The sequence below is a fragment of the Urocampus carinirostris genome, chromosome 11 (assembly GCF_059441175.1).
Source record: "Urocampus carinirostris isolate Australia breed hairy pipefish chromosome 11, RoL_Ucar_1.0, whole genome shotgun sequence".
In the NCBI taxonomy this organism is placed as follows: Eukaryota; Metazoa; Chordata; class Actinopteri; order Syngnathiformes; family Syngnathidae; genus Urocampus; species Urocampus carinirostris.
Window position 1 is genome coordinate 41,030,727 of NC_142359.1, and position 22,704 is coordinate 41,053,430.

General features: G+C 41.6%; 1 protein-coding gene across 3 annotated transcripts in view; it reads right to left on the minus strand.

The window, feature by feature from the left end:
- The window catches only part of LOC148357382 (monocarboxylate transporter 2), a 34,997-nt gene extending 15,195 nt beyond the window's left edge, over nt 1–19,802 (minus strand). For 2 of the 3 annotated variants that reach the window (XM_088347425.1, XM_088347427.1), the window contains exons 1-2: nt 19,661–19,784; nt 3,839–4,084 (exon numbers count right to left, since the gene is read on the minus strand). In XM_088347425.1, coding sequence (XP_088203551.1) covers nt 3,839–4,055 — 217 coding nt within the window. In that variant the 5' untranslated portion in view covers nt 4,056–4,084; nt 19,661–19,784. Of the gene's footprint in view, nt 1–3,838; nt 4,085–19,660 lie in introns of all 3 variants that reach the window. The other variant, XM_088347426.1, reaches the window with a different exon arrangement.
- Nucleotides 19,803–22,704: the final 2,902 nt, after the last annotated feature.

The following is a 22,704-nucleotide window of genomic DNA, read 5'->3' on the forward strand; positions in this document are numbered from 1 at the left end:
CTTTAATCCATGGCTATTCTTCCAATTCTGGTCAAAATATGCTTTCAAAGGGTGTCACCTGTTGTATTTTCCACATTGGCTAAAGGCCTGGAGCTTTGTGAGAGGCAACGCAGCAGCTGCCATCTGGCCACGCTGTAATCCTGTTGCTATCTAGTGCAGTTATCGCCATCGGAATTTATCTACAACGGCAGCTTGGAAAGACATTTTACTATTGAGCTGCCAACCTGCCGCACGATAGTCATCAACTCTTCGAATCAATTGAATTCGGGATTCAGTTTTTTGTTCTCTACATATGGATTCTTACTAAACAATTACAGCGTGGCTACGGGATAACGGTTAACATGTATCCGGTCGATCAGAACAGTCACATGTGACCTATAAGATAATCAAAAGATTGAGTGCCACAATAAAAATGTGTGATTAAAGCAAGCTAACGACCTGTCATCGCTGTATATACCTCATAACGAAACAGCTGCGTTGACTTCAGACAATGGCAGCAATGCTCTCGTCCAAGAAATAGTAGAATAGATGACATTCATAGGTAATTGGTCAAGGACAGGGAATAGTGGCCCAAGATGTTAAAAGACCAACAAAAAGTTAGCCAAATAGCAAGGTAAAAAAACTGCACAATTTTTGCTCATTCGCTTCATAAAATCCATAAAGTGGATATTAGTTACATGTATTTCTTGTAAAAAAAAAAAGGCTGAATAGATACATTTGTTTGACACGCAGATTCGCAAACTATTCTCTTAATGAGTTTCAAAATAATTAAAATTATCAATACTTGTCAAGAATATTTATTTGAATTTTTACTTTGAGGACAGGTCCGCGCAGGGTGCCCCATACGGACAGTTGAGGTGCCCGAAGTCACCACGTTGGAGATCCCTGCTCTAATATGTATAAGAAATTCTGACTTCCACAGACCATTTAGACCAGGGCTCGGGAACCTATGGCTTGCAGGCCAAATATGGCTCTTTTTGTGAGTATGTATGGCTCAGAGAAAAAAAAAAGATTCCATGCACATTTTCTCCATTTGGCTCCAAACTTTAATGATCAAAGCCTATTGAAATGCATGCCAAGCCAAACCACACTGAAATCAAATACGATACTGTCCAGTATATAGAAGAGACATTTTTAACTACAGTTTACAGTCAGGGTGTCACACCAACAGATCCTGTTTTGACTGTACATCACTAAAGAATCCTTTGTATGGAAGCTCATTTAAGAATCCAAAAGTAAATACGTCGGGAACCTCGTTTGCAGATTTTGGTGATGTTTTTACAAAATAACTGCTTGCACCTTGTTTTTAAACCATTATTTATGAAAAAGAAATTAAGGTAAAATAGAGCCTCGACAATTTTCAGTTATTGCGGGAGGAAGACATGTTTAAAGTGATTTATTTATTGACATTTGGGACACATTATTTTTTTTCAAACATTTTAACAGATCATGAAATGTCACACAGTAAAATAAAATGCCTGAAAGCTTTTGTCTTGAGAGCAGTTTAGCATTTTTGTTTATTATTATTATTACAATTTTATTTTTTTCAAAATATATGGTGCTGCTTTTCCCAAAATCAAATCTAAATATTTTGCTTTTATGGCTATTTGAGTAAAAAAGGTACCCGACCCCTGAGTTAGACACTCACAATCAACTGGTTAACTGAATTCAAGACACCTGTTAACAGAATCAAACAATCAGATTCCAAACCCTGAACCTGGGTGAGACAAAAGAGCTCTCTCAGGACCTCAGAGACCTTTATTGTTAATCTGTACAAATTTGGAATGGGCTACAAAAACATCAGCAAGATACCAGGAATTAAAGTAACAGCCATTGGTGCAATTGTGAAAAAAATTAAGAAGTATACATGACCACCAATACACCTTGATCTAGTGCTCCAAAAAAGATTTCTACTCGTGGGGTGGCAATGATCATGAGAACTGTGGGAAATTGTCTTGCAACCACTCAACAGGAAATGGTGAATGACCTCAAGGCACTTTGGACCACAGTCACCAGGAAGACGATTGCAACAATTTGCAATGCAATGGATTAAAATCCTGCAGTGCCTAAAATGTTCCCCTGTTAAGAAGGCACAAGTAGCAGCCCACCTAAAGTATGCCAATGGTCGCCACAAAATGCAAAGTGATTGGAAGAACATTCTGCGGTCAGATGAACCCAAAAACACTGTGCCCGATGACAAGCATGGAGGTGGAAACTTTATGTTTTTGGGGTGTTTCTCTGCCAGAGGCACAGGGCTACTTCACTTTGTCAAAGGGAAGATGGACGGAGAGAAAGCTGAAAATGGGCCATGGAATGGTCTTTCAACATGAAAATGACCCAAGGCAAACAGCAAAGTCAGCTAAGGAGTGGATCAAGAAGAACCAAATTGAGGTCATGGAGTGGTCCGGCCGATCTCCAAACCTCAAACCAATAAAAAATCTTTGCAGGGAGCTGAAGGTCCGTGTTGGCAAGCGACGAACCATCAATGATTTAGATAGGATCTGTAAAGACGAGTAGGCCAAATACTACATGGCATGTGTGCTAACCTTGTGGTTAACCACCACAAACGTCTGACCGAGGGTCTTTGTCACCAAGAATTAACTGCTTTCACGCATTTCACTCAATGGTAAACCAAATAATTAAAATATATAATAAAAAGCTATTTTTTTTTTTCATGTTTTGTCTCTCCATGTTAAAATGCATCTATCATTAAAAGAATAAAACAATCATGTCTGGGTGATATGTTTAAGAGTTTCTGGGAGTCGCTGGCCTGAATTCAGCGATTACTTGCGACAAACTATTTAGCAATTAGGTCACTAACGTGGCCGCTACCATGTTCAAATGCGTACTTTAGCAGCTAAGTTCAACAAAAAAGATATTAGCATTAGCTGTTACCCGTGAGTTTATCTGGCGTGGATGTTAGCAGCAGGTAAAAGAAGTTATTCATCTTGAATATTTGATCCAAAAAATAAATATACAATAATACTTGCTGCAAAAACACTAAACTCTTAATGAAAGGGATTGTAAATGCTGGATAAACAGAAGATAATGTGTGATTACATGCCCAGAAATAAAAACAAAGAAACATGCAAAAATGACAGGAAAGATAACAATACATTGTTCCAAATCGCGTGAAAAACATCCAAGCAATCAAGGAGTGGCAGCTATGTTGGATGGGTGGAGGTAAGTTTACTTCATTTTATGCTAAGTGATATTCCAAATATGGCAATGAAAGCTCTAGTTTGGCTGTCATTGAAACGTTGCAGGCTACGTTACGACAACAAATGTTTACTGATGTACAACAATAAGCATACAAACTAGAAGAAAAAGTGTTGGGTGAAGTGGTTAGGGTTTAAATAAGGCGATCTTTCGGACTGGTTTTCGCATGCCTGGCCCATCCTTGACGGTTGCATAGCATTAATTCAGAGCCTATCTCTTCTATAGAAACACTGCAAAAAAGTGCACTCCTATTGGCATGGCTATCGGGGAAACTGGGTTTTCTTTGGACCTAGAAACGGCACAATATTTTCAACAAAAGTTTATGGTGGATAATCACCATCTTTGAAGGGCGCATTGCAAGTGAGGTTCTTGCTCTGATATCCACTCACCATGTAACAGTTCTTAAAAACAAACAATGAAATCACAAAAAATAACCTTACACATCCCTCTTTCATTTGACGATCGAACAAAATTAGTGTGGATCCGTGACGACATCAAACCGCGTCTGGTGAACCCATCCAAAATGGCCAACTGTTTATATTTGGGGATGCGTGTGACGTCACGTGAAAAATGATCAATAATCAAAAATCCAAACGTTCCTAAAATAACCGCTACTGACCTGCGGCATACATGACGGCGAGCATAATGGAGGAGATCCAAGCGATTTCGCTGTTCGAGGCGTCGAAGATGACCTGGATGTCCATGAAGAAGACAGTGATGGCTTTGGGAAACGCGTACGAGAAGCCAATGGAGATGAAGGACCCCACCACCACGGCCCAGCCCCAACCGCCGTCGGGCGGGGGCACAACAGAGAGCCCGGTGACTGGGGGCGGCATCTCTAGACTGACGCTAGCCTGTCACTGCACTGAGAAGAAAACACAAACACAGAATATTTTTTACACATTGTTCTCATAAGTAGGTTTATAACTATTGTGAAAGTATTACCGCAAATGTCGGACTACAGGCCGCTACTTTTTTCCTACATTTTAAGTACCGTGGCTTGAATAGAATGCAGCTCTATGCCCTGTCCGACGGAGCCCAGCGGCCAGCTTTGAACTGGTGCGGACGATGAGATTCAAACTGTTTGATTAAAACTAAGCATTGCGAGGGAATGCGGCGGGTGATAACATGATGTGATATCTGCCAAGTGCTCTGGATGTCAGAGGGAAAAAAAATTAAATGAAGCATGGGTAAACAGCGGGAGTAACTACGACTCCTTTCACAAGCCAAATGCCTCATCAATTAGTGACGCGGATGAATGAATGAACGAGGATCCTACTGTCCTTATGGAGTAAGATCGTGATCTGCGGGGAAAAGCTGCAGCGAGGCGTTTAACTAGGACAAGAAAGTTTGATGACATTACCCCGATTTTAGCTAACCTGCACCCCTGTCAGTTAAAGATGTGATTTTAAGGTTCTGTTGGTATCATACAAAATTTTGCCTGGACTTGCCCCCTCACATCTTTCTGATTAAATTTCTCTTTATGTTACTGCTCAGAGCCTTTGCCCAGAAAAGCTGGTCTACTAGAGATTCCAAGAGCCCCAAAAGAAATCCACAGGTTTGAGAGCGTTCTCATTTGGGCCCCCGTGCTGTGGAATGCTCTGCCTTCTGAGATTCGATCTGCAACCTCAGTGGAATTGTTTAAATGTAGGTTAAAAACACACTTAAATTCCATAGTTTATGAATTATGTTGACTTCAGGAAGGAGTCGACTGGACATTCTGTTAATACCTATATTTCATGTTGATAATGTGTGCTGATGCCCTTGGGACATCAATTGCACGCTGGTCATCCTGGAAAGGGGGATTACCGTATGTGCAGCCCATTCTCAATGTCTCCATATTTTCCCATGCTGAGGTTTTTGAGTTTTTCCTTGCCCTCATGTACAGTAGGTTTCAGATTAGGGGATGGTGTAATGGTAGTCCGTACTCTGTAAAGCCCTTTGAAAGTTCTTGTGATTAAGGGCTCTCATCCTGTACATTTGATGTGACTGATCTTAAACTCTCCCATCCTTTGCACACATTACAAAGTGATGAAGAGGAGACCCAAATATTGCTACTACTACATACAAAAAAAAATCATCATACATGCCAACAGTGGTTACTAACATGATAATCCTCAAGCTCACAGTTATTAGATTGATCACAGCCTAATATGACATCACAAGTTCCAGCCTGATAAGAAAAATATACCTGATAATTAGTCCACTGCTGCCACACTAAAATATTCAATCAGCTAACACGACTTGTGAGAAAGTTTCCAAGCATTTAAGAATAATTATTTTTGTCGCACTCCTCTATATATATGTTAATAACAATTTAATTAAAATTGACTAGTGCGCCAGTTAATTGAGATTGATAGCTGTGGATACAGACCGCAAACAAGAGACTATTTGCGGCACAAAGTCATACTTTTTTGTAGTAAACATTTCCCCGCTGAATTTTCCAAAATGTAACAAATGAACGTTATTGAGTTCATTTTATGGCTGTCTAAAACTGCACCTTAAAATCTGCTTAGGCTTGTACAAAAACAAATTTGAGTTTCTTACTTAAAATAGCGTTGCATTGTTTGAGGTGTCCTTCAAAAATGAAAAGTAGATTATTTTATTTGTTTCCTATGTGTTAACAATGCCCAACTGAGTTTAAAGAGCCTTTATATATTTTTCCACCGCACATTTCTGCTTATTTTGATTTTAACAACGCTGTACCAAGACTCACAAAAAATTGTGAAGCAGGAAGGGAAAGGGGGGTTGTTGTAGAGTGACGTTATCCTTGTGATCACAGTTTTTGTAAGTGGAGCATGAAGATGGATAGAAGTATGAAAACCCTTTTTAAAATACACTCCAAATGACAATCCAAACCCCCAAATCGCAGAAAGATATGCACAATCTTGAGGAATGAGGTGACTGAGGCTGTGATAATGACTAAGCCAGGAGATGGCGGCAGAGAATAACAAAGTTTCAAATTCCAGACACCACCTTTTATTTGTGCATGTGGCTATTAATTTGGTGCACTCTGTTTTCCGGAATTTAGGTCACATATTGATGCTTTTTATGCAGGTCAGACCATAGCAAGTACATCCTTCTACAAATGTTTTTGCCAACTAGTGAGTTTGTTCAGCCTCATACGTGCCAATTTACTAGCAATAGCATTTGTAAGCAACTTTTTAGTCCCTTCAGTTCTGCTAGCCAACTTGCTTTCAAAATTCCCGGTGCTAATTTCAGACCTTGATGACCTCTTAGAACCTGCCAGCACAGTGATCTTACACAAAAAAGGGAGGAGCGTGAGAACATACCAGGGAATGCTGACCCACGTTCTGACCTGGAATTTAAAGTAAAGGCCCGCCCACAATTCACCTTGAGACCTCCCTTTCTTTTACAAACCTTCGGGGGCATTGGTGGAAGGCGTGGTAGACATGGCATTCTGATGTGCAACAAAAGCAGGCCAAAAAAAACAACAATAGTGTGGTACGGCTTGCATGCAGTAGCAGGAAAGCACAATGAGCCTGCATTTATTTACACTCACCACAAATGAAAACAAAGGTGTGTAGCACTCCAACGAGAATGCCATCATTGTCACCTCTCAATCAGCATTTGGGTGGCTGAATCAAATGTGTTTAGTCATGTTTCCACTAAAGTGCCACGAGAAGTAGAGCAGTTAACGTTGTCAAACTACAACCGCAACATCTAGGGCTTTGGGGTAGCTACCTTCATAGTCCAAACGACAGTATATCACAAATTTGACAATACTAGGTCGTGATCTGAATAGGGCTTTAATGAAGGTTTTTTTCCGTTTTCAATGAATTGGTCAATTATTTTTTAGATTAATTGATGAATCTGATTTCTTGAATACATTTTTAATTATCTCCTCTTTATTCAAATTATAGAGTCTTGGATGAATACAAAAATAGTGCTCAAAACAACAGAATATTCTATAAGATAAAACAGTAAAAAAAAAATCCAAGTGTTAGTCACTGAATTTGACGATACACATAGATACATCCAGATGTATGCTATCTAACAGCAAATACAGTATGTAAGATACTATTCTCCTACCACCTTATCAAAAGAACATATTGTGTTTGGACTTTTGGTTAAATATTTGAATTTGTTTAGCATTCCCAATATGAACATGATACATAATATGCTCAAGAATATCCCCCCTTGTGTAGGGTTAAACATGTCATTATTACTATTTTTCTTTTTACCCAATATATTTTATTTAATAACTTCTTTTTTCCCCCGCTATATTTTTGCAACACTTTCTGTTCCGGACCAGGAACGGAGACGGGACTCAAATGCGTTCATTTTACTCAGTTTTATTTAGAAGAAGAACAGGACTTGCATCCTCGATCCGATGATCGTCGGTCACGGGTAGTAGATAGCAGGAAGTGGCACTTCCGTGTCGAGCGAAGGTAGTCGTTGACATCGAGAAAAAACAGGCCGATGGCCGGGGCGGAGGAGCAAAGTAAAACAGGTCCAGAAAAAAGGTCGGCAATGGGAATCAGACAGAAACAGAGCAGGTTATATGTTCGCAGGCGATCTGCCGAGTTCTTTCAGGAAGACGGGAGTTTAAAAAGAGTCCAACAGCCAATCAGGGTCCGTGGCTGTTGGCGCCAACAGGACAGCCTCAGGTGCCCCGGATCAGTAATCATGACAGAAAATTGTCACGTTTGTTTCATAATGACCCAAAGTATACTAGAGAATGTACCAAGATCCAATTCAGAATTGTTGCCTTAACCAAGTGATTTTACAATAACTGTAAGGGCCAACAATACCCTTGAAATGTTAAACTCCAAAGATGACCAAATTTTTGAATTGGCTGGCTGTATCCGACCATCTCCATTCCTTGATCAGTCATGGAATAGCTGGTAACACAACCCCTCTAAGTACCCTGGAATTATTTACCAAGAAGACTCATATGATCGTGTCAGGGATCGCTTAAAATGCTAGTATTTGTTTAACGGCTACTTAAAATGTGAAAGTTGACCGGTGGTTAATAACTTACAAATGCTGCAGTGTGTATTGTGAATCAAGAATACAACAATAAAAATAACAGACACACCTTCATTCATTAATGATAAGCTTTTTTTTCCCTGGAACATTTGACTGTCATCCAACCAAGCAGGGCTTGTATGCCATTCCATGCTTACCAAAAGGAAATACGACCTCTGAATGTTGAGCAGTTACCCTTCCAGACTTCCCTCCCTTTTGCTACCTCAAAGTCGCATGGCGATGAAAGTTATGGCACGCTGGCTCGAAGATCATCTCAACAATTTCCTGCACTTGCAATTGAAATAAATACCCAAGCATTAGCAGCTCACAATCAAAGGCTGGCATCTACATGCCTGCTAATCCAGGAAATAAACTTGTCAGAATGGTTCATTAAAAGGTGGGGTGCGCAGTTTGAGGGGTCTTTAAAAATGTGAAAGTAGAATATTAGTAGGGTGTGTATTCTGCCTCGTAGTGTTACATTAAAACTTTATGGTAAGAAAAGAAAACATTGATTTGAATACTGGGGGAAAAAAGTACATGAACCATCATTTGAATGTTAATTTTTATATTAAAAAATAATTGGTGGTTAAATATACATTTCTTTTACATCCCTAGCTATTTGTCTGGTATTGGGTTTCCTTCAAATTAGACAAATGTGTCATTTAGTGGTCAACTATTACACACTGGGGCTTTTGGTTCGACTTAAAAATGCCCATCTGAGTTAAAAAAAGTGTTTGCATTTTTGTTCCCACCGCGCTTAACTGCTTTTATCTTACCAATATCAGAGGTGTTCAGGACTTGCAACACATTTGGAAGCAGGAAAAAGGGGGGGGGAACTGAAGAGTAATTTCATGCTTGTGGTTTCCTGTTAGTGTATCATGAAAATTGTGAAAGCAGGAAAAGTACAGTTTCCAATACAGTCCAAACCTCAACCCAAACCCCCAAAAAGATGTTTTGTGATTCCCCGTTGGGTGGACAGTCTGGGGGGTCCAGAGGGTGTCCGGGTGTGCCCTGCGCAATATCCAACCACAAACCTGACATACACAATAAGAAATGATCTAAAAACAAATAAAATATGGTAAAAACGTATAAGTTGACAGATATGTTATTGTAAAGGGCAACCTACAAGTGATGGGAATTCTGGTTCTTTTCAGCTTTCCAAAACGGCACTTCAGATTATTTTGTTGCTTTAACAGATATACCACCAATAATAAAGTATTACGCATAAAATGAATTAATAAAAAATGTATTATACTACTATAATATACGGGCCTTATTTTTTCACTCTATAGAGAATTAAAAAAAAAAAAAAAAGTCTGGGACCTTTGCAGAAACTATTGAGACCCTGGTGGCCTGTCAAGCTTTTTATATGGTATAAGAAACACTGAAAATAGTGTTGGACTTGAAAACAAAATACGCTTTTTGGAAAAGAAAATCCTGACATTCTTATTTTTTGCTTTTAAGTCTTTGTTATACGTTTTCTCTTCAGGATAATGTCTAATCTTGTATATAATGTTCACTACATTGATGGCAATAAAGACAATTCTTATTCTAATCAGTGCAATCTCCGTGATAACATGAATGCAAGCTGACAAATCAATTTTATTTTTAATTTTAGAAAAGCTTACCCAAAATTTAAATAAAAGCAAACACTACCAGGAGGTAGAAAGAATCTACATTCAGCTGACTGTCAGTTGCCACTTTAGAGTCAATAAACATTAAATTATATTTTTTCAGTGTATAATGGCAATAACGAGGTAGAAGATTTACAACAACTTCACTAAAGGTCACAAGAGCCAAGAGAATTGTAAAAATAATCTACATTCAGGTGTCAGTTGCCACATCAGAGTCAGTAGAAATTGTATATTACAGTATATAATGACACTAACAATGTAGAGGGTTAACAACAGCTTCACTAAAAGTCATGCTTGGGGTTGTCCATCGATTCGATGATGACCATCTTCTTTTAATTGTGAGTCTGCTGATGTTTGAAGAGTCCGATCCTGGATCCACAGATGCGGTTACAGACAGAGCATGTGAAGGGGGTGCTGGGGGGAGCAGGGGTGGCCTGGCGAGCATGTCTCTTTGCACGCTTTGCTGCACGGTGTTGCATGCGCTGTTCCTCCATGTAATCCACTCCATGTGAGCAGTGGGAGCGCCAGAGGTCTCGGCAGGAAGCAAGTTCCTCCAGTGAGGAGGGGTTTATCCGACATCTCTTCAGGATGTTCTTCATTTGGTCTTTGAACCGCTTCTTCTGCCCACCAGCACTGCGTTGGCCTAGATGTAACTGACCATAGAGGATACGGCGTGGCAGTCTGTGGCTGGGCATTCGAACAACATGCCCCAGCCACCTAAGTTGGCGTTGGGCCATAATGGATTCCATGCTGCAGCTGCCTGCCCTCTCCAACACCTCTGTGTGCGGCACTCTGTCCCTCCATGTGATGCCAAGGATCTTCTGAAGACATCTTACATGGAAGGTCTCGAGGCTCTTCAGATGGCGGCTGTAGATAGTCCATGCCTCACATCCATACAGTAATGTCGTGATGCATACAGCTCTGTAGACCAGCATTTTGGTGTGGAGTCTAAGGTTGTTGTTTTGAAAGACCCTTATCCTTAGTCGACCGAAAGATGCTGATGCTTGCTTGAGACGGCTCTGGATCTCATCATCCAATGAGCAGGTGTCAGACACTATGCTCCCCAGATATTTAAAGGGGGGCACCATGAGCAGGTGTTGCCCTGCTGCTGTGAGGGTTATTGGGTTTGGTAAGAGGTCAGCACTGGACTGACAGAGTACCTCTGTCTTCTGGGTGTTGATCGTCAGTCCCATTCTGGTGTATGCAGTTACAGCTGCCGAGAGAATGTTTTGCAGAGCCTCCGGTGTATGGGCAACCAGGGCACAGTCATCAGCATACTGTAGCTCAATGATGGTCTCTGAAGTCAGTTTGGTAGTTGCCTGTAGCCTCCTGATGTTAAACAGGTTACCATCAGCCCTGAAGTTGATGGTAACTCCAGCCTGCTCCTCCATCCTTCTACGTAGCAGTGTTGTAACACAGACGAGGAAGATGTTGAAGAGAACTGGAGCCAGCACACAGCCTTGCCTCACTCCAGTTTCGACGCCAAAGGGCTCTGAGCTGTGTCTTCCAACTACCACTCTGGCCGTCATCCCTGAATGGAACTGTGCAAGAATGGTGAGAAACTTGGGTGGACACCCAAATCTCTTCAGGACTTGCCACAGTAGGTCCCTGTTCACTGTGTCAAATGCCTTTGAAAGATCGACAAAGGCGATGAACAAGTCCTTGTGCTGCTCCCGGCATTTCTCTTGGAGCTGACGTGTCACAAAGATCATGTCGACTGTTCCTCTGTCCTTTCGAAAACCACACTGTGACTCTGGGATGACGCGTTCCGATATTTTAGAGATGAGTCTGCGGAGCATGACCTTGGCAAGGACCTTTCCAGCAGTGGCCAACAAAGAGATACCCCTACTGTTGGAGCAGATGGATTTATCTCCTTTATTCTTAAAGATGGTCACAATGTTCGCATCTTTCCACAGTTGCGGGACACACTCTCGTCTCCACACCTCTGAAATATATTGAAACAGTGTCCGTGTACAGAGGTAGCCTCCTACCTTGAGAAGTTCAGCTGGGATGTTGTCAGGTCCAGGGGATTTATTGTTTTTCAGGGTTTTGACTGCATGCAGGATTTCATTGAAAGTTGGCGGGAGGTCGAGGTCTGGCAATGTAGGATGTTCAGGGAGTTCTGAAAGGACAGTTGGGTCCACTGGGGTGGGCTGGTTGAGCAGGGTGTTGAAATGCTCAGGCCACCGCTCCACTATCATAGCCTGATCCTTGATTAGAGATGTTCCATCAGCAGACCTAACAGGTGCCAGTGAGCAGTGTCTGGGGCCATAGATGGTTTTTACTGCATCATAGAAACTGTGCATATCGCTTCTATCAGCGTGAGACTGGATTTCATTGGCTTTTGAGATCCACCACTCATTTTGCAGTTTTCTGAGCGTTCTCTGGGCCTCGGAACGAAGGGCTTGCCATAGCTTTTTATGGAATTGAGATTGTGGGTTGTTCAGGGTGGCTCTGTGTGCCTTGTGCATTCTGTCCAGGAGGGTTGAGATCTCTCCGGCATTCTGGTCAAACCAGTCCTGGTGTTTTTTAGTTTTAAAACCAACGGTTTGGGCTGCAGTGTCAAAGAGGGTGGTAGATATATAGGTCCACTTCTCATCCATCCCAGCCTCTGACATGACCAGCTGCTCAATGTTTGCCAGCCTCTCTGCTAGAGAGCAACGGAAGTTGTCAAGGGTGTCGCTACTGGAGAGTTTGGCACAGTTGAGTGTCTTCCTCTTTGAACCACCCTGACGTGCTAGGGGCCGGACATGCATTCTGACCTTTGTCAGAATCATGCGGTGGTCGGTCCAACAGTCTGCCCCACGCATAGCTCTTGTAATGAGCACGTCCTTCAGGTCAGCCCTCCTCACGATCGCGTAGTCGATCAGATGCCAGTGTTTGGACCTGGGATGCATCCAGGATGCCTTATATTTATTCTTTTGTTGGAAGATGGTGTTTGTGATGGTAAGGTTATGTTCCGCGCACAGACTAAGAAGTCTCATGCCATTGGAATTAACTTTTCCAATGCCATGGGCACCTATCACACCATCCCAGTTTTGCAAGTTCTTTCCGACTCTTGCATTGAAATCACCAAGCAGCATGATTTTGTCATTCCTCGGGATGTGACTGAGGATGTCATCGAGTTCCTGGTAGAAGCGATCCTTCTCTTCATCATTCGATGGCAGTGTTGGTGCATAGGCACTAACTAATGTGACATGTCTGCATTTTGCAAGTGGGATGCGAAGAGTCATTAGTCTTTCACTGACACCCACTGGTGACTCTGTGAGCTTCAGCAGTAGGGTGTTCTTAATTGCAAAACCAACTCCGTAAAGATGGTGTCCGCCCATGGGGTATCCCTTCCAAAAGAATGTATAACCCTCCCCCTCTTCATTGAGTGAGCCTTCCTCAAGGAGTCTGGTCTCGCTGAGCGCTGCCACATCCACATTATATCGCTTCAGCTCGTTGGCAATGAGTGCTGTTCTGCACTGTGGTCTGTCCAGACTGGTATCCAGGAGTGTCCTTATGTTCCATGCTGCAATTCTAAATGCTATTGTTTTTCGACCGCATAGTGGAATGTCCCGACAGGCGCGGTTTCCTGTCCGGGTACTGTGCTGAGTGGGCAATCTTTAGGCCACCTTTTCTAGGCCTTTCCCCAATTGGGGTGAGCAGTGCGGCCACTAAATAGTGCTGCTCAGACGCACAGGGGTCTGCCGGAAACAGCTGCCACTCAATCCCAGCTGCTAACGACCCTTGCCCTGTGCCGCTGACGTGCAGAGGTCCAGCTAAGAGCTTCCAGCTCATTCAAACCTGCTCCCGTCACTGGATACTCCATCGCCGCCAGACTATTGTGATCGGGGACTCAGGTAAAAGAAGATACCTGCGCAATGATGGTTTTTAAAGTGGCGTAAGGGGTGCGCTTTCCCCAACGCCACTATCTTGATTGTAGAGAAGACGGTTCCAGTGGCAAGGGAGACCCTAGACGACCGGCATCTTCCTACAACTGCAGGCGGCTGCCGGGATCCAGGTCTGTGGGAAACCGCCTCAAAGCGTGCCGCCACCAGCTTTTGGGATCACTCTTAGTCTGGACTCTACCCTTCGACCTGTTCGGCTTGGGTAACCCTGCCAGGAGTACGAGACTCCCGCCGACATAGCTCTAGGGGTCATTGAGACGCACAAAGTGCCCCACCACGATTGATGGCCAAGAAAGCCATCAATCGACAACATTTATTTCAATGTTTACTGACACAATATTCCTAGAATTAAAATTGTGTTTAATGTCATTGACGATAAGGTGAACAATGTACAAAATGAGATCAGAATATCATTGTCCAAGCTATTATACAATTTTGACCATTGCAAGTAATGCAGTAAGACTTTTGCATTGTTCTTAGTCTTCCTTCTTCCTCTATGAATAGGTTATTCTGTGTACTCACTAACCATTTTTTTTTTTTTAATCTGATCGCTATTTTCTGATTCATAAATATAGGATTTAAGGTAGTGGGATGTGTGTTACCCCCACAATGTGTTGAATAAGGTAATACAAGCGAGATTTTTTTGAGCACACACAGTTATATAAATATTTCTGGCAGATTTAAAATGTTTATTTTCATCAAGTAATATTCAGAGCACTTTGTAATTAGTCACTCTTTTAATTCTTATTCATGTGGATCTGATTTTTTTTTTTAAAAATCAAAAATATTAAGTTTGATTTTGAAAGAGCCACACCATATATTTTAAAACAAATTTCAACAAAACCGCCAAACTTGCTCTCCATACAAAAGCTAATCCTTCAGCACATTCAGACACAGAGCCTGTGTCCAATTTTAATATACTACTTAAAATGTGACTCCATCTCGCAGGTACCCAAGAGTTTTGAGGCCTTTGTCTTTCATTTTTGTACTAAATTATGTTTTCAAAACAAGGTGTAAAAATGTTATAAAATACTGCAAACAAGGAGACTAACATATTTGCCTTCAGTGCAGATGGCACTGGGCAAAGAAGGGTACGCACATCCTGTTCTGTGTATAGCTCCGCCCATTCCAACCATTCACCCAATCAATTTGCTCTCAGACTCGCGGCCCCCGGGCCAACTGCGGCCCCCAGGACGATAATTTGCGGCCCGTCTTAATATGAAAGTTATTCATGTTAGTCCGGCGTGCAAAAGTGATATGAATGACACTTGTTGTGTGCGGAGCTGAATGAACCAATCACAGTTAGGGATATGGGTCTGGTGGGCGGGAGCTGAATGAACCAATCATGGTTAGGTATATGGGTCTGGTGGGCGGGACATCGGCCAGACTGTCCGGTGCCCCGGTCAAACTGAAATTTAACAGTAAAGCCGGGTATACACTGTGCGATTTTTTTTCAGTCGCGGCAAAAGCTACAGCTCACACTGTACAAGTGAATCGCTCAGAAAATGCGTGGTTAATAAAAAACGGAGCGGGCTTTCATGTCTTGTTCTCTGTGTTTGAACATGAGCATGACAGCTCATGCTGTCACAGCTCCGGACCAATACAGAAAGTCGCCACATTTTGCTGAGGCGCATGCGCAAAGTTAAACCCGAGAATTTAAACCCGAGACTGACTGCGGTTGAAGTGGAAAAACATATTACAGAGCCCCAAACATGTCTTTTTCAAAGCCTGCAGTGAAGAGAAAGGTCGGTGATGAGCACAGACAATTTCAGGAAAAGTGGGAAGTGCAATATTTCTTTGTTGAGCACAGGGGCGCGCCAACATGTCTTATTTGCACTTAAAAAGTTGCCGTGCACAAGGAATAGAATTTGAGACGTCATTATACAACTAGACATGCTGAGGAGTACGAAAAATACCAGGGAGATGAGAGAGTCAACCAGACTGCCAGTCTTAAAACATGTTTAATGAGGCAACAAGATTTCTTTAAGAAAGCAACCAAAGAGAATGATGCAGCAGTTGAAGCTAGCTACGTAGTTAGTGAGATGATTGCTAGAGCAGGAAAGCCATTCACAGAAGGTGAATTTGTCAAAAAGTGCTTAATACAGGCTGCACATATTGTCTGTCCAGAAAAGAAAGGGCAGTTTAAAAACATCAGCCTTTCTGCCAACACCATGGCAGAGCGCATTTCTGAACTGTCAAGTGACATTTATGATCAACTGCATGAGAAAGCAAAATGTTTCAATGTATATTCAGTGGCTCTTGATGAGACCACAGACATCACAGACACTGCCCAGCTCGCAATATATGTCCGTGGTGTTGATGACAATTTTGAAGTGATAGAGGAACTTCTCACAGTAATTCCAATGCATGGCCAGACCACCGCTCAAGAAATATTTCACCAGCTATGTCATGCTATTGAGAATGCCGGTTTGCCATAGAAGAGTTTTGTGGGAATAACAACCGATGGAGCCCCATCAATGACAGGGAGGAAGAATGGACTGGTAGCACTTGATAAAAAAAAAACTGGAAGCGGAGGGTCTGGAGGCGGCCATAGCTCTGCACTGCATTATCCATCAGCAGGCCCTTTGTAGCAGATGCCTCAAGTTTGACAATGTGATGCCTGTCGTAGTGAAATGCATCAACCAAATCAGATCCAGGGTCTTAAAGCACAGAATGTTCCGTGCTTTATTAGAGGAAATGGAGTCAGAATATGGGGATGTGCTCTACTTCACGGAGGTGCGTTGGCTCAGCAGGGGAAACGTACTGAAGAGATTTTTTGTGTTGAGAGCAGAAGTGAAAGACTTCATGAAGAAGGAAGGGGTGGCTGTTCCTGTGCTAAGTGATCCCAAATGGCTCATGGACGTAGCTTTTCTTGTTGATATCACACATGAGCTTAACGTACTGAACAAGAAGCTACAAGGCCAGGGGCAACTTGTCAGTGCTACCTATGACAATGTGAGAGCATTCTGCACAAAACTTTTGTTGTGGAAAGCCCAGCTCTCTCAGACAAACCTTTGCCATTTCCCAGCATGCAAGGCACTCGTGGATGCAGGCACATTATTCAGTAGTGAGAAGTATGATGGGGCCATTTTGAAGCTACAGGAGGAATTTGATAACAGATTTGCAGACTTCAAGACGCACAGAGCCACATTTCAAATTTTTGCGGACCCCTTCTCCTTTGATGTGCAAGATGCCCCTCCTGTGGTTCAAATAGAGCTCATTGACTTGCAGTGCAACTCTGCACTCAAAGCTAGGGTTCAGGGAGGTGAGTGGAGAAGCAGACAAGCTTGGGAAATTTTTGAGAGAGTTGACACCCAGCTTCCCTGAACTTTCAGCGTTCAAGCGGACCATGTGCCTTTGTGGAAGCACATACTTGTGTGAGAAGCTCTTCTCCACCTTGAACTTCAATAAGTCCAAGTACAGGTCCAGACTTACTGACGAGCACCTTCAATCCCTACTGAGGGTCTCCACTGCTTCCTCCCTCAAGCCAAATGTGGCTCGGCTATGTGAGAAGAAGCGCTGCCAGGTCTCTAGCAGCAAGAAGTAGGCAGGAGAAGCCTTATTTAGAACAGTTCAGGTTTAATGTTATATTCATTTTCAGAAAGTTTAAGGTTAAATAATCTTCTTTATCTGCTGTATGATCATTCTTTTATTTAATTATTATTTTGTGTTAAAAATAAAAGTATTTGAGAACATTGGAATGTTTTATCAGCGCTTTTCTTGTGGAAATCCTGATGCGGCCCAGCCTCATCCAGGATCTGCCTCCAGCGGCCCCTAGGTCAATTGAGTTTGAGACCCCTGCTCTAGGTGCTTTGATAGACCTTCTGGGTGAAATGTTTGTTTTGGGTTAACGTTTGTTCTGTGAGTTTTCATCATAAGGTGAACCTAAATTGTTTATGGAGCTTCCTTACAAAGGATATTTTTTAGCAATTTACAGCCAAAACAGGGTCTGCTGGTGTGACACACAGATTGTAAACTGTAGTTAAACTGTGTTCTACATATACTCGACTGAACCCATAAAATAATGGTATTCTCTCAGGTTCATGTTTGACCATTGGCTCAGCATGGAACAATATAATAAAATTTGTGCGATAACATTTTACCTCCGAGCCATAGGTTCCCATTCCCTGTTCAATGTCATTAAAATATAAGAGAAAAAGCTTTGGTCCCAAAAGGGATCCCCGGTGGGAAGCACACTTTATTGATTGTCGATTTGATGTTTAACCATCCAAGGTATTGTATTGTTATCAGTTACTAATAGATCTTTTTAGGCAACGCCAAACGCCACTACTGCTTTTACCCCCGCATTAGGGGTACCCAGTTACCAGGGAAAGTTACCAGGGTGATGTTTTTGACTTACGGTAGCTTAACTTGGCTTGCGTTAGTCGCATTTCTAGCCTCGATAAACACAACAGGATAGAAGAAAATCAAGAGAAATATAGTTCGGGAAAGACGTGCGCCGTTCCTGGATGCCAAACTTCACAAAAGGGTATAAACGAGTGGCTTGATCGGGAATGTTTTGACCTCCGACCAGCCACGAAGCGGAGTTTTACATGCGATCCATTGTTTGCGTTCCTCAAGAAGCCAAATGATGATTAAAAATCGCAGATGTGGCATTGAACCTGAAGAAACCACCCCAAAACGTTTTTTGTCTGTTCCTTCAATTTTGTAGGAGAAATAAATGACAAAAGAAAATCCTTTCCCAGAGCTCTGGCTGGGTTACAATCGCTCTCCCCGGAGAACGAGACGCTGTCTCGAGAGTCCAACCCCTCTCCGTATAGAAAAAGGAGCGATCTTTAATAAGGTAAGTTTAGCTTCAGTTTGTCTTTAGCCAACACAATTACATTAAACATGTGCTATCACAGTTGTTAGATTTGATCTACCTGTAGTTACCCAGTATATTGTTGCCATGAACATAGTAGCTTTGAAAGTTTAGCAATACGTGTCTGTTTTAGTGGCACAGCAGGTTGTCAAACCATAAAATATGATTTAGTAGGCTACACACTGGAATGACAGAAATATTTGTGATCAGATTGCAGTAATTAGACCAGACGGTGTCCTGAATGTAACAAGTGTATTAACACTTATGAAGCATGTTACTGAAGTAGAATGTGTACAGCCTTGCCATGTGCCTCTGAGCGATGTATTGGTCATAAGGTACTTGGATTTTGATGTGTTCTGTGTTGTTCCAAAACACCAGCAAGGCACGATGAAGCCCTGTGCAGTGTATACCAAGTTGCACCTGCATGTAGGAGCCTTATAATCTACTTTGATCACAAGAAACCGAAAGTAAAGAACATTACTTCCGGTGGTGCTGTGTACAATGCGCCGCTCTACAATTTGGTGAGTAAAATCGTGTATAGGTAGCTTTTTAGCCAGTTTAATGCAACACATCTGATTTAAATGTTTCTGAGAATAGCATCTTGTTTAGACAAGTGAGACAGAGTAGAAAATATTTTGAAAATTGAATTTGACTCTCATCGAAAAAGATATAAATCAAACAAATTAGAGTGAAGAACATTTAGCAGAAATTCTTATTCAATCTTTTCTTATCAAATAGTACGTTGCACGCAAACAATCGACACAAAGCGCTAAAAGTGTTATAAGTTGTAACCACGTGATGCAATGTTGCTGATGTAAGGATAGAGAAAGGAATAAAAAGGCCTAGCAAGCTCTAAGAATAGCATCACTCAATTAACTTTGGGCGTCAATGGTGTGCTGCTGGGATTTTCACTTACACTTGAACGCACGACAGAAACATATTCGGTCCACCACAGCGAATGACTTCAAGCACTAATCCTAGCGCTTTGGGATACATTTCTCATCCATGCCTACACATGTTGCTCCACCGGGGAGAATTAAAAAAATGCAGCACAAACTCGGTTGGAAATTAAAATCCAAGCGTGTCAAACGTTGATTTACCTTGCCTGAGAATAAAATCGCTTGTGTATGTGTCTGCAGACAAGGGGGGGCCTCAGCTCTGTGACCTTGGAGGAAAAAGATGCCTTCGCTCCCCGTGAGAGTAACTCCAGTGTGTGCGTGACTGTGTGCACTTTGAATTTCCTGAGAGTGCGTGACGTTGACTGGTGGCGCATCGAGGGAGGCAGGGCTTCACTACGTCACAAAACACTACTGTTGGCTACTGTAGGCCACTCCCACGCACGATCGCAAATAACCAACTTTAATATTTTTTTTATTTGTTCTGTTCTAATTGAAAGTCTTTGATTTAGTGAAACATATTCAGTCAAACGGATTCACACAAAGAAGATAAAAGGGAAAAAGAAACAACACTTACTAAAACAAACCAAAACCAAAAAAGTACAGTAATCCATATTATGAGGTTCACCTTTCACGGTCTCCTTTCAACATGCCAATTCCATACCTGTCAACCTCCACGGCTCCATGCCCTTACAAACTGTCGTATTTTCCATTACAAAATACAAAATAATCTTACACCATTTTTTTTCAAACGTGTTTATTTGTGTAGTTTAACGTGTTATATTGTACATGTGTTTCGTTATATCATATACATTGTTAATTAACATTTTATTGTGAGATCCTGAGTTGCTCGACATGAATGAGGTTTATTGTAAAAAAAAGTTCAAAAACTAAGTAGCTTGGAAAATACATGCAAATATAATTAAGTAGAATAATAAATTTTCTTATTCAAATTATGAATTCATTTTCTGCATTAAATTATTGTTGGTAATATACTGATTAAAGGGATAACCACAAACCTGTTTTTTTTCATTTTCTCATTTTATACTTCCTTTTGTTCTTAACTTCTTTATACAACATAATAATTTGTAATATAATGCATCAAAGCAAGTGAGCCGTTTGATGAGTTGAGCCGAAAAAGCCGGTTCTCTAAAAAGAGACGGACTTCCTTTCACTACATCAAACCGCTCGCTTCGTTTGGGGAGGTAGAGCGCTCGTCTTGGGATCAAGAGATCGCAGTTGGAATCCCGGCTCCTCCGTGTTACATGTCAAAGTGTCGTTGGGTAAGACACTGAACCCCTAATGCCCTCAATAAGCAGGTTAGCGCCTTACATGGCTGCTATTGGGAAATGTAAAGCACACTGTAAAGCGCTTTGGGAAGTCTTGACTTGAAAAGCGCTATATAAATGCAGATCATTTCATTTCATTTAACAAAAAAAAAGTTACCGACATAGAGGCTTCCGCGGCGAACTCGTATGACTTGATTGATTTGCCGTTTCGTGGTAGTCGGTGTACACCGGATGGTATCCATAATTGACAAATTTGCGTTTTTCCGTACACATTTTCTTGTACGTCGTACACGTCTTTAAATGCATAATAAACGTACTTTGTATGGCAAAACCGTACAGGTTGACAGGAATGCAATTCAAATCATGTTTATCGTGATAGCCTAGGTGTCAGGAACATATGGCTCTTTTCATGAGTAAATCTAGCTCTGAGACAAAATTTAACTTTTCTCTGTGGCGTTATTGGGTTGGGTTATGCCGTCTTTGGTACAGACAAGGCCAAAGCAACTGTCTGACAATTCTTAGTTCAGTCCAGTCTATATTTCACAGTCAGGGTCACACCAACGTACCCCATTTTGGCAGTAATTCACTAAGAAATCCTTAAAATGGAAGCTCATTAAACTATTTATGTTCACTGTTGGGATACAGTATTTATGAGGAATGAAACCTCACACAACAAACTGTAAAAACCCCAAAACACCAGCAAACCAGTCAGAGCAATTTGAATGGGTAAGCGGTAGAGGTCGCAGACCTCTGCAAACACACACCCTTCGCCCTCCTTAATAAAACCTTATTGCTTGCAGTATTATACGTTTTTACAGAAGACTTTTGCTTGCACCTTGTTTTGAAACCATTATTTAGGACAGAAATGACAGTCAAAAGTAGCCTAAACAGTCTTAAGTAACTGCGGGAGGGAGACATATTTAAAGTGGTACATTTTTATATATATATATATATATATATATATATATATATATATCAGACATGGGACCAAGTCACACATGTGCAAGTCTCAAGTAAGTCTCAAGTCTTCACCTTCAAGTCCCAAGTAAGTCCCAAGTATTTTTTTCTTGGGCAAGTCAAGTCACAAGTCAAGTCCCGAGTCTTAGATTGCCAAGTCCAAGTCAAGTCACAAGTCATAAAAACAGCGACTCGAGTCGACTCGAGTCCAAGTCACTAAGTCTCAAGTCCCCATGTCTGATATATATATATATATATATATATATATATATATATATATATATATATATATATATATATATATATACTATCATTTAAGAGATGGAATATGCTGAAGAATTAACGTTTGTCTGGATAGCGGGTATGGCAGATTTGTTTACTTTTGTCTTATATATAATATATGGTGTGTCTCTTTCTAAATAGTTTGATTTTTATGCCTCTTCACAAGAAGTCTCAAAGGGCTGTACAGAATCTAGACCAATATTCCACCATCCCCTGAGCTTAAACATGCATTAGGGCAAGGAAAAACTTAAAGGCCGCTGGAACAACACATGAGGAGGGCAATATGTTGATAATATTTCAAACTGAAGGTCCAAGTATCCCAGAAAAATCTATATCCAGCAAGACATGAAGTGGGTCAAGTTTGGCCGTACCCACCAGCTCTGTAAGATTTTTAAGTGACAAATTGCTAAAGCGGGAAAATAAATCACAGAACAACCTGTACCATCCCGTGCATCTCCTATAATCTTCAGAACTTCAACATGTGGCGTGTTTATGCTAGTGTTGCCAATTGGGGTCATACCAGAGAGTTGGGGTCATAGGCGCGGGTTTGCATTTTGTGCCCATAGTCGGCCAGTATGGCCACTTTCAGGGCGGGGTAACTTTTCACAACGCTGCTTAAGAGATCTCTGCAGGCCCTCTGAGCTTCCTCCGACAAAAATGGAGCGAGGATGCCGGCACATTGTTCTTGAGGCCACCTCTCCCGACTGGCCGTGCATTCAA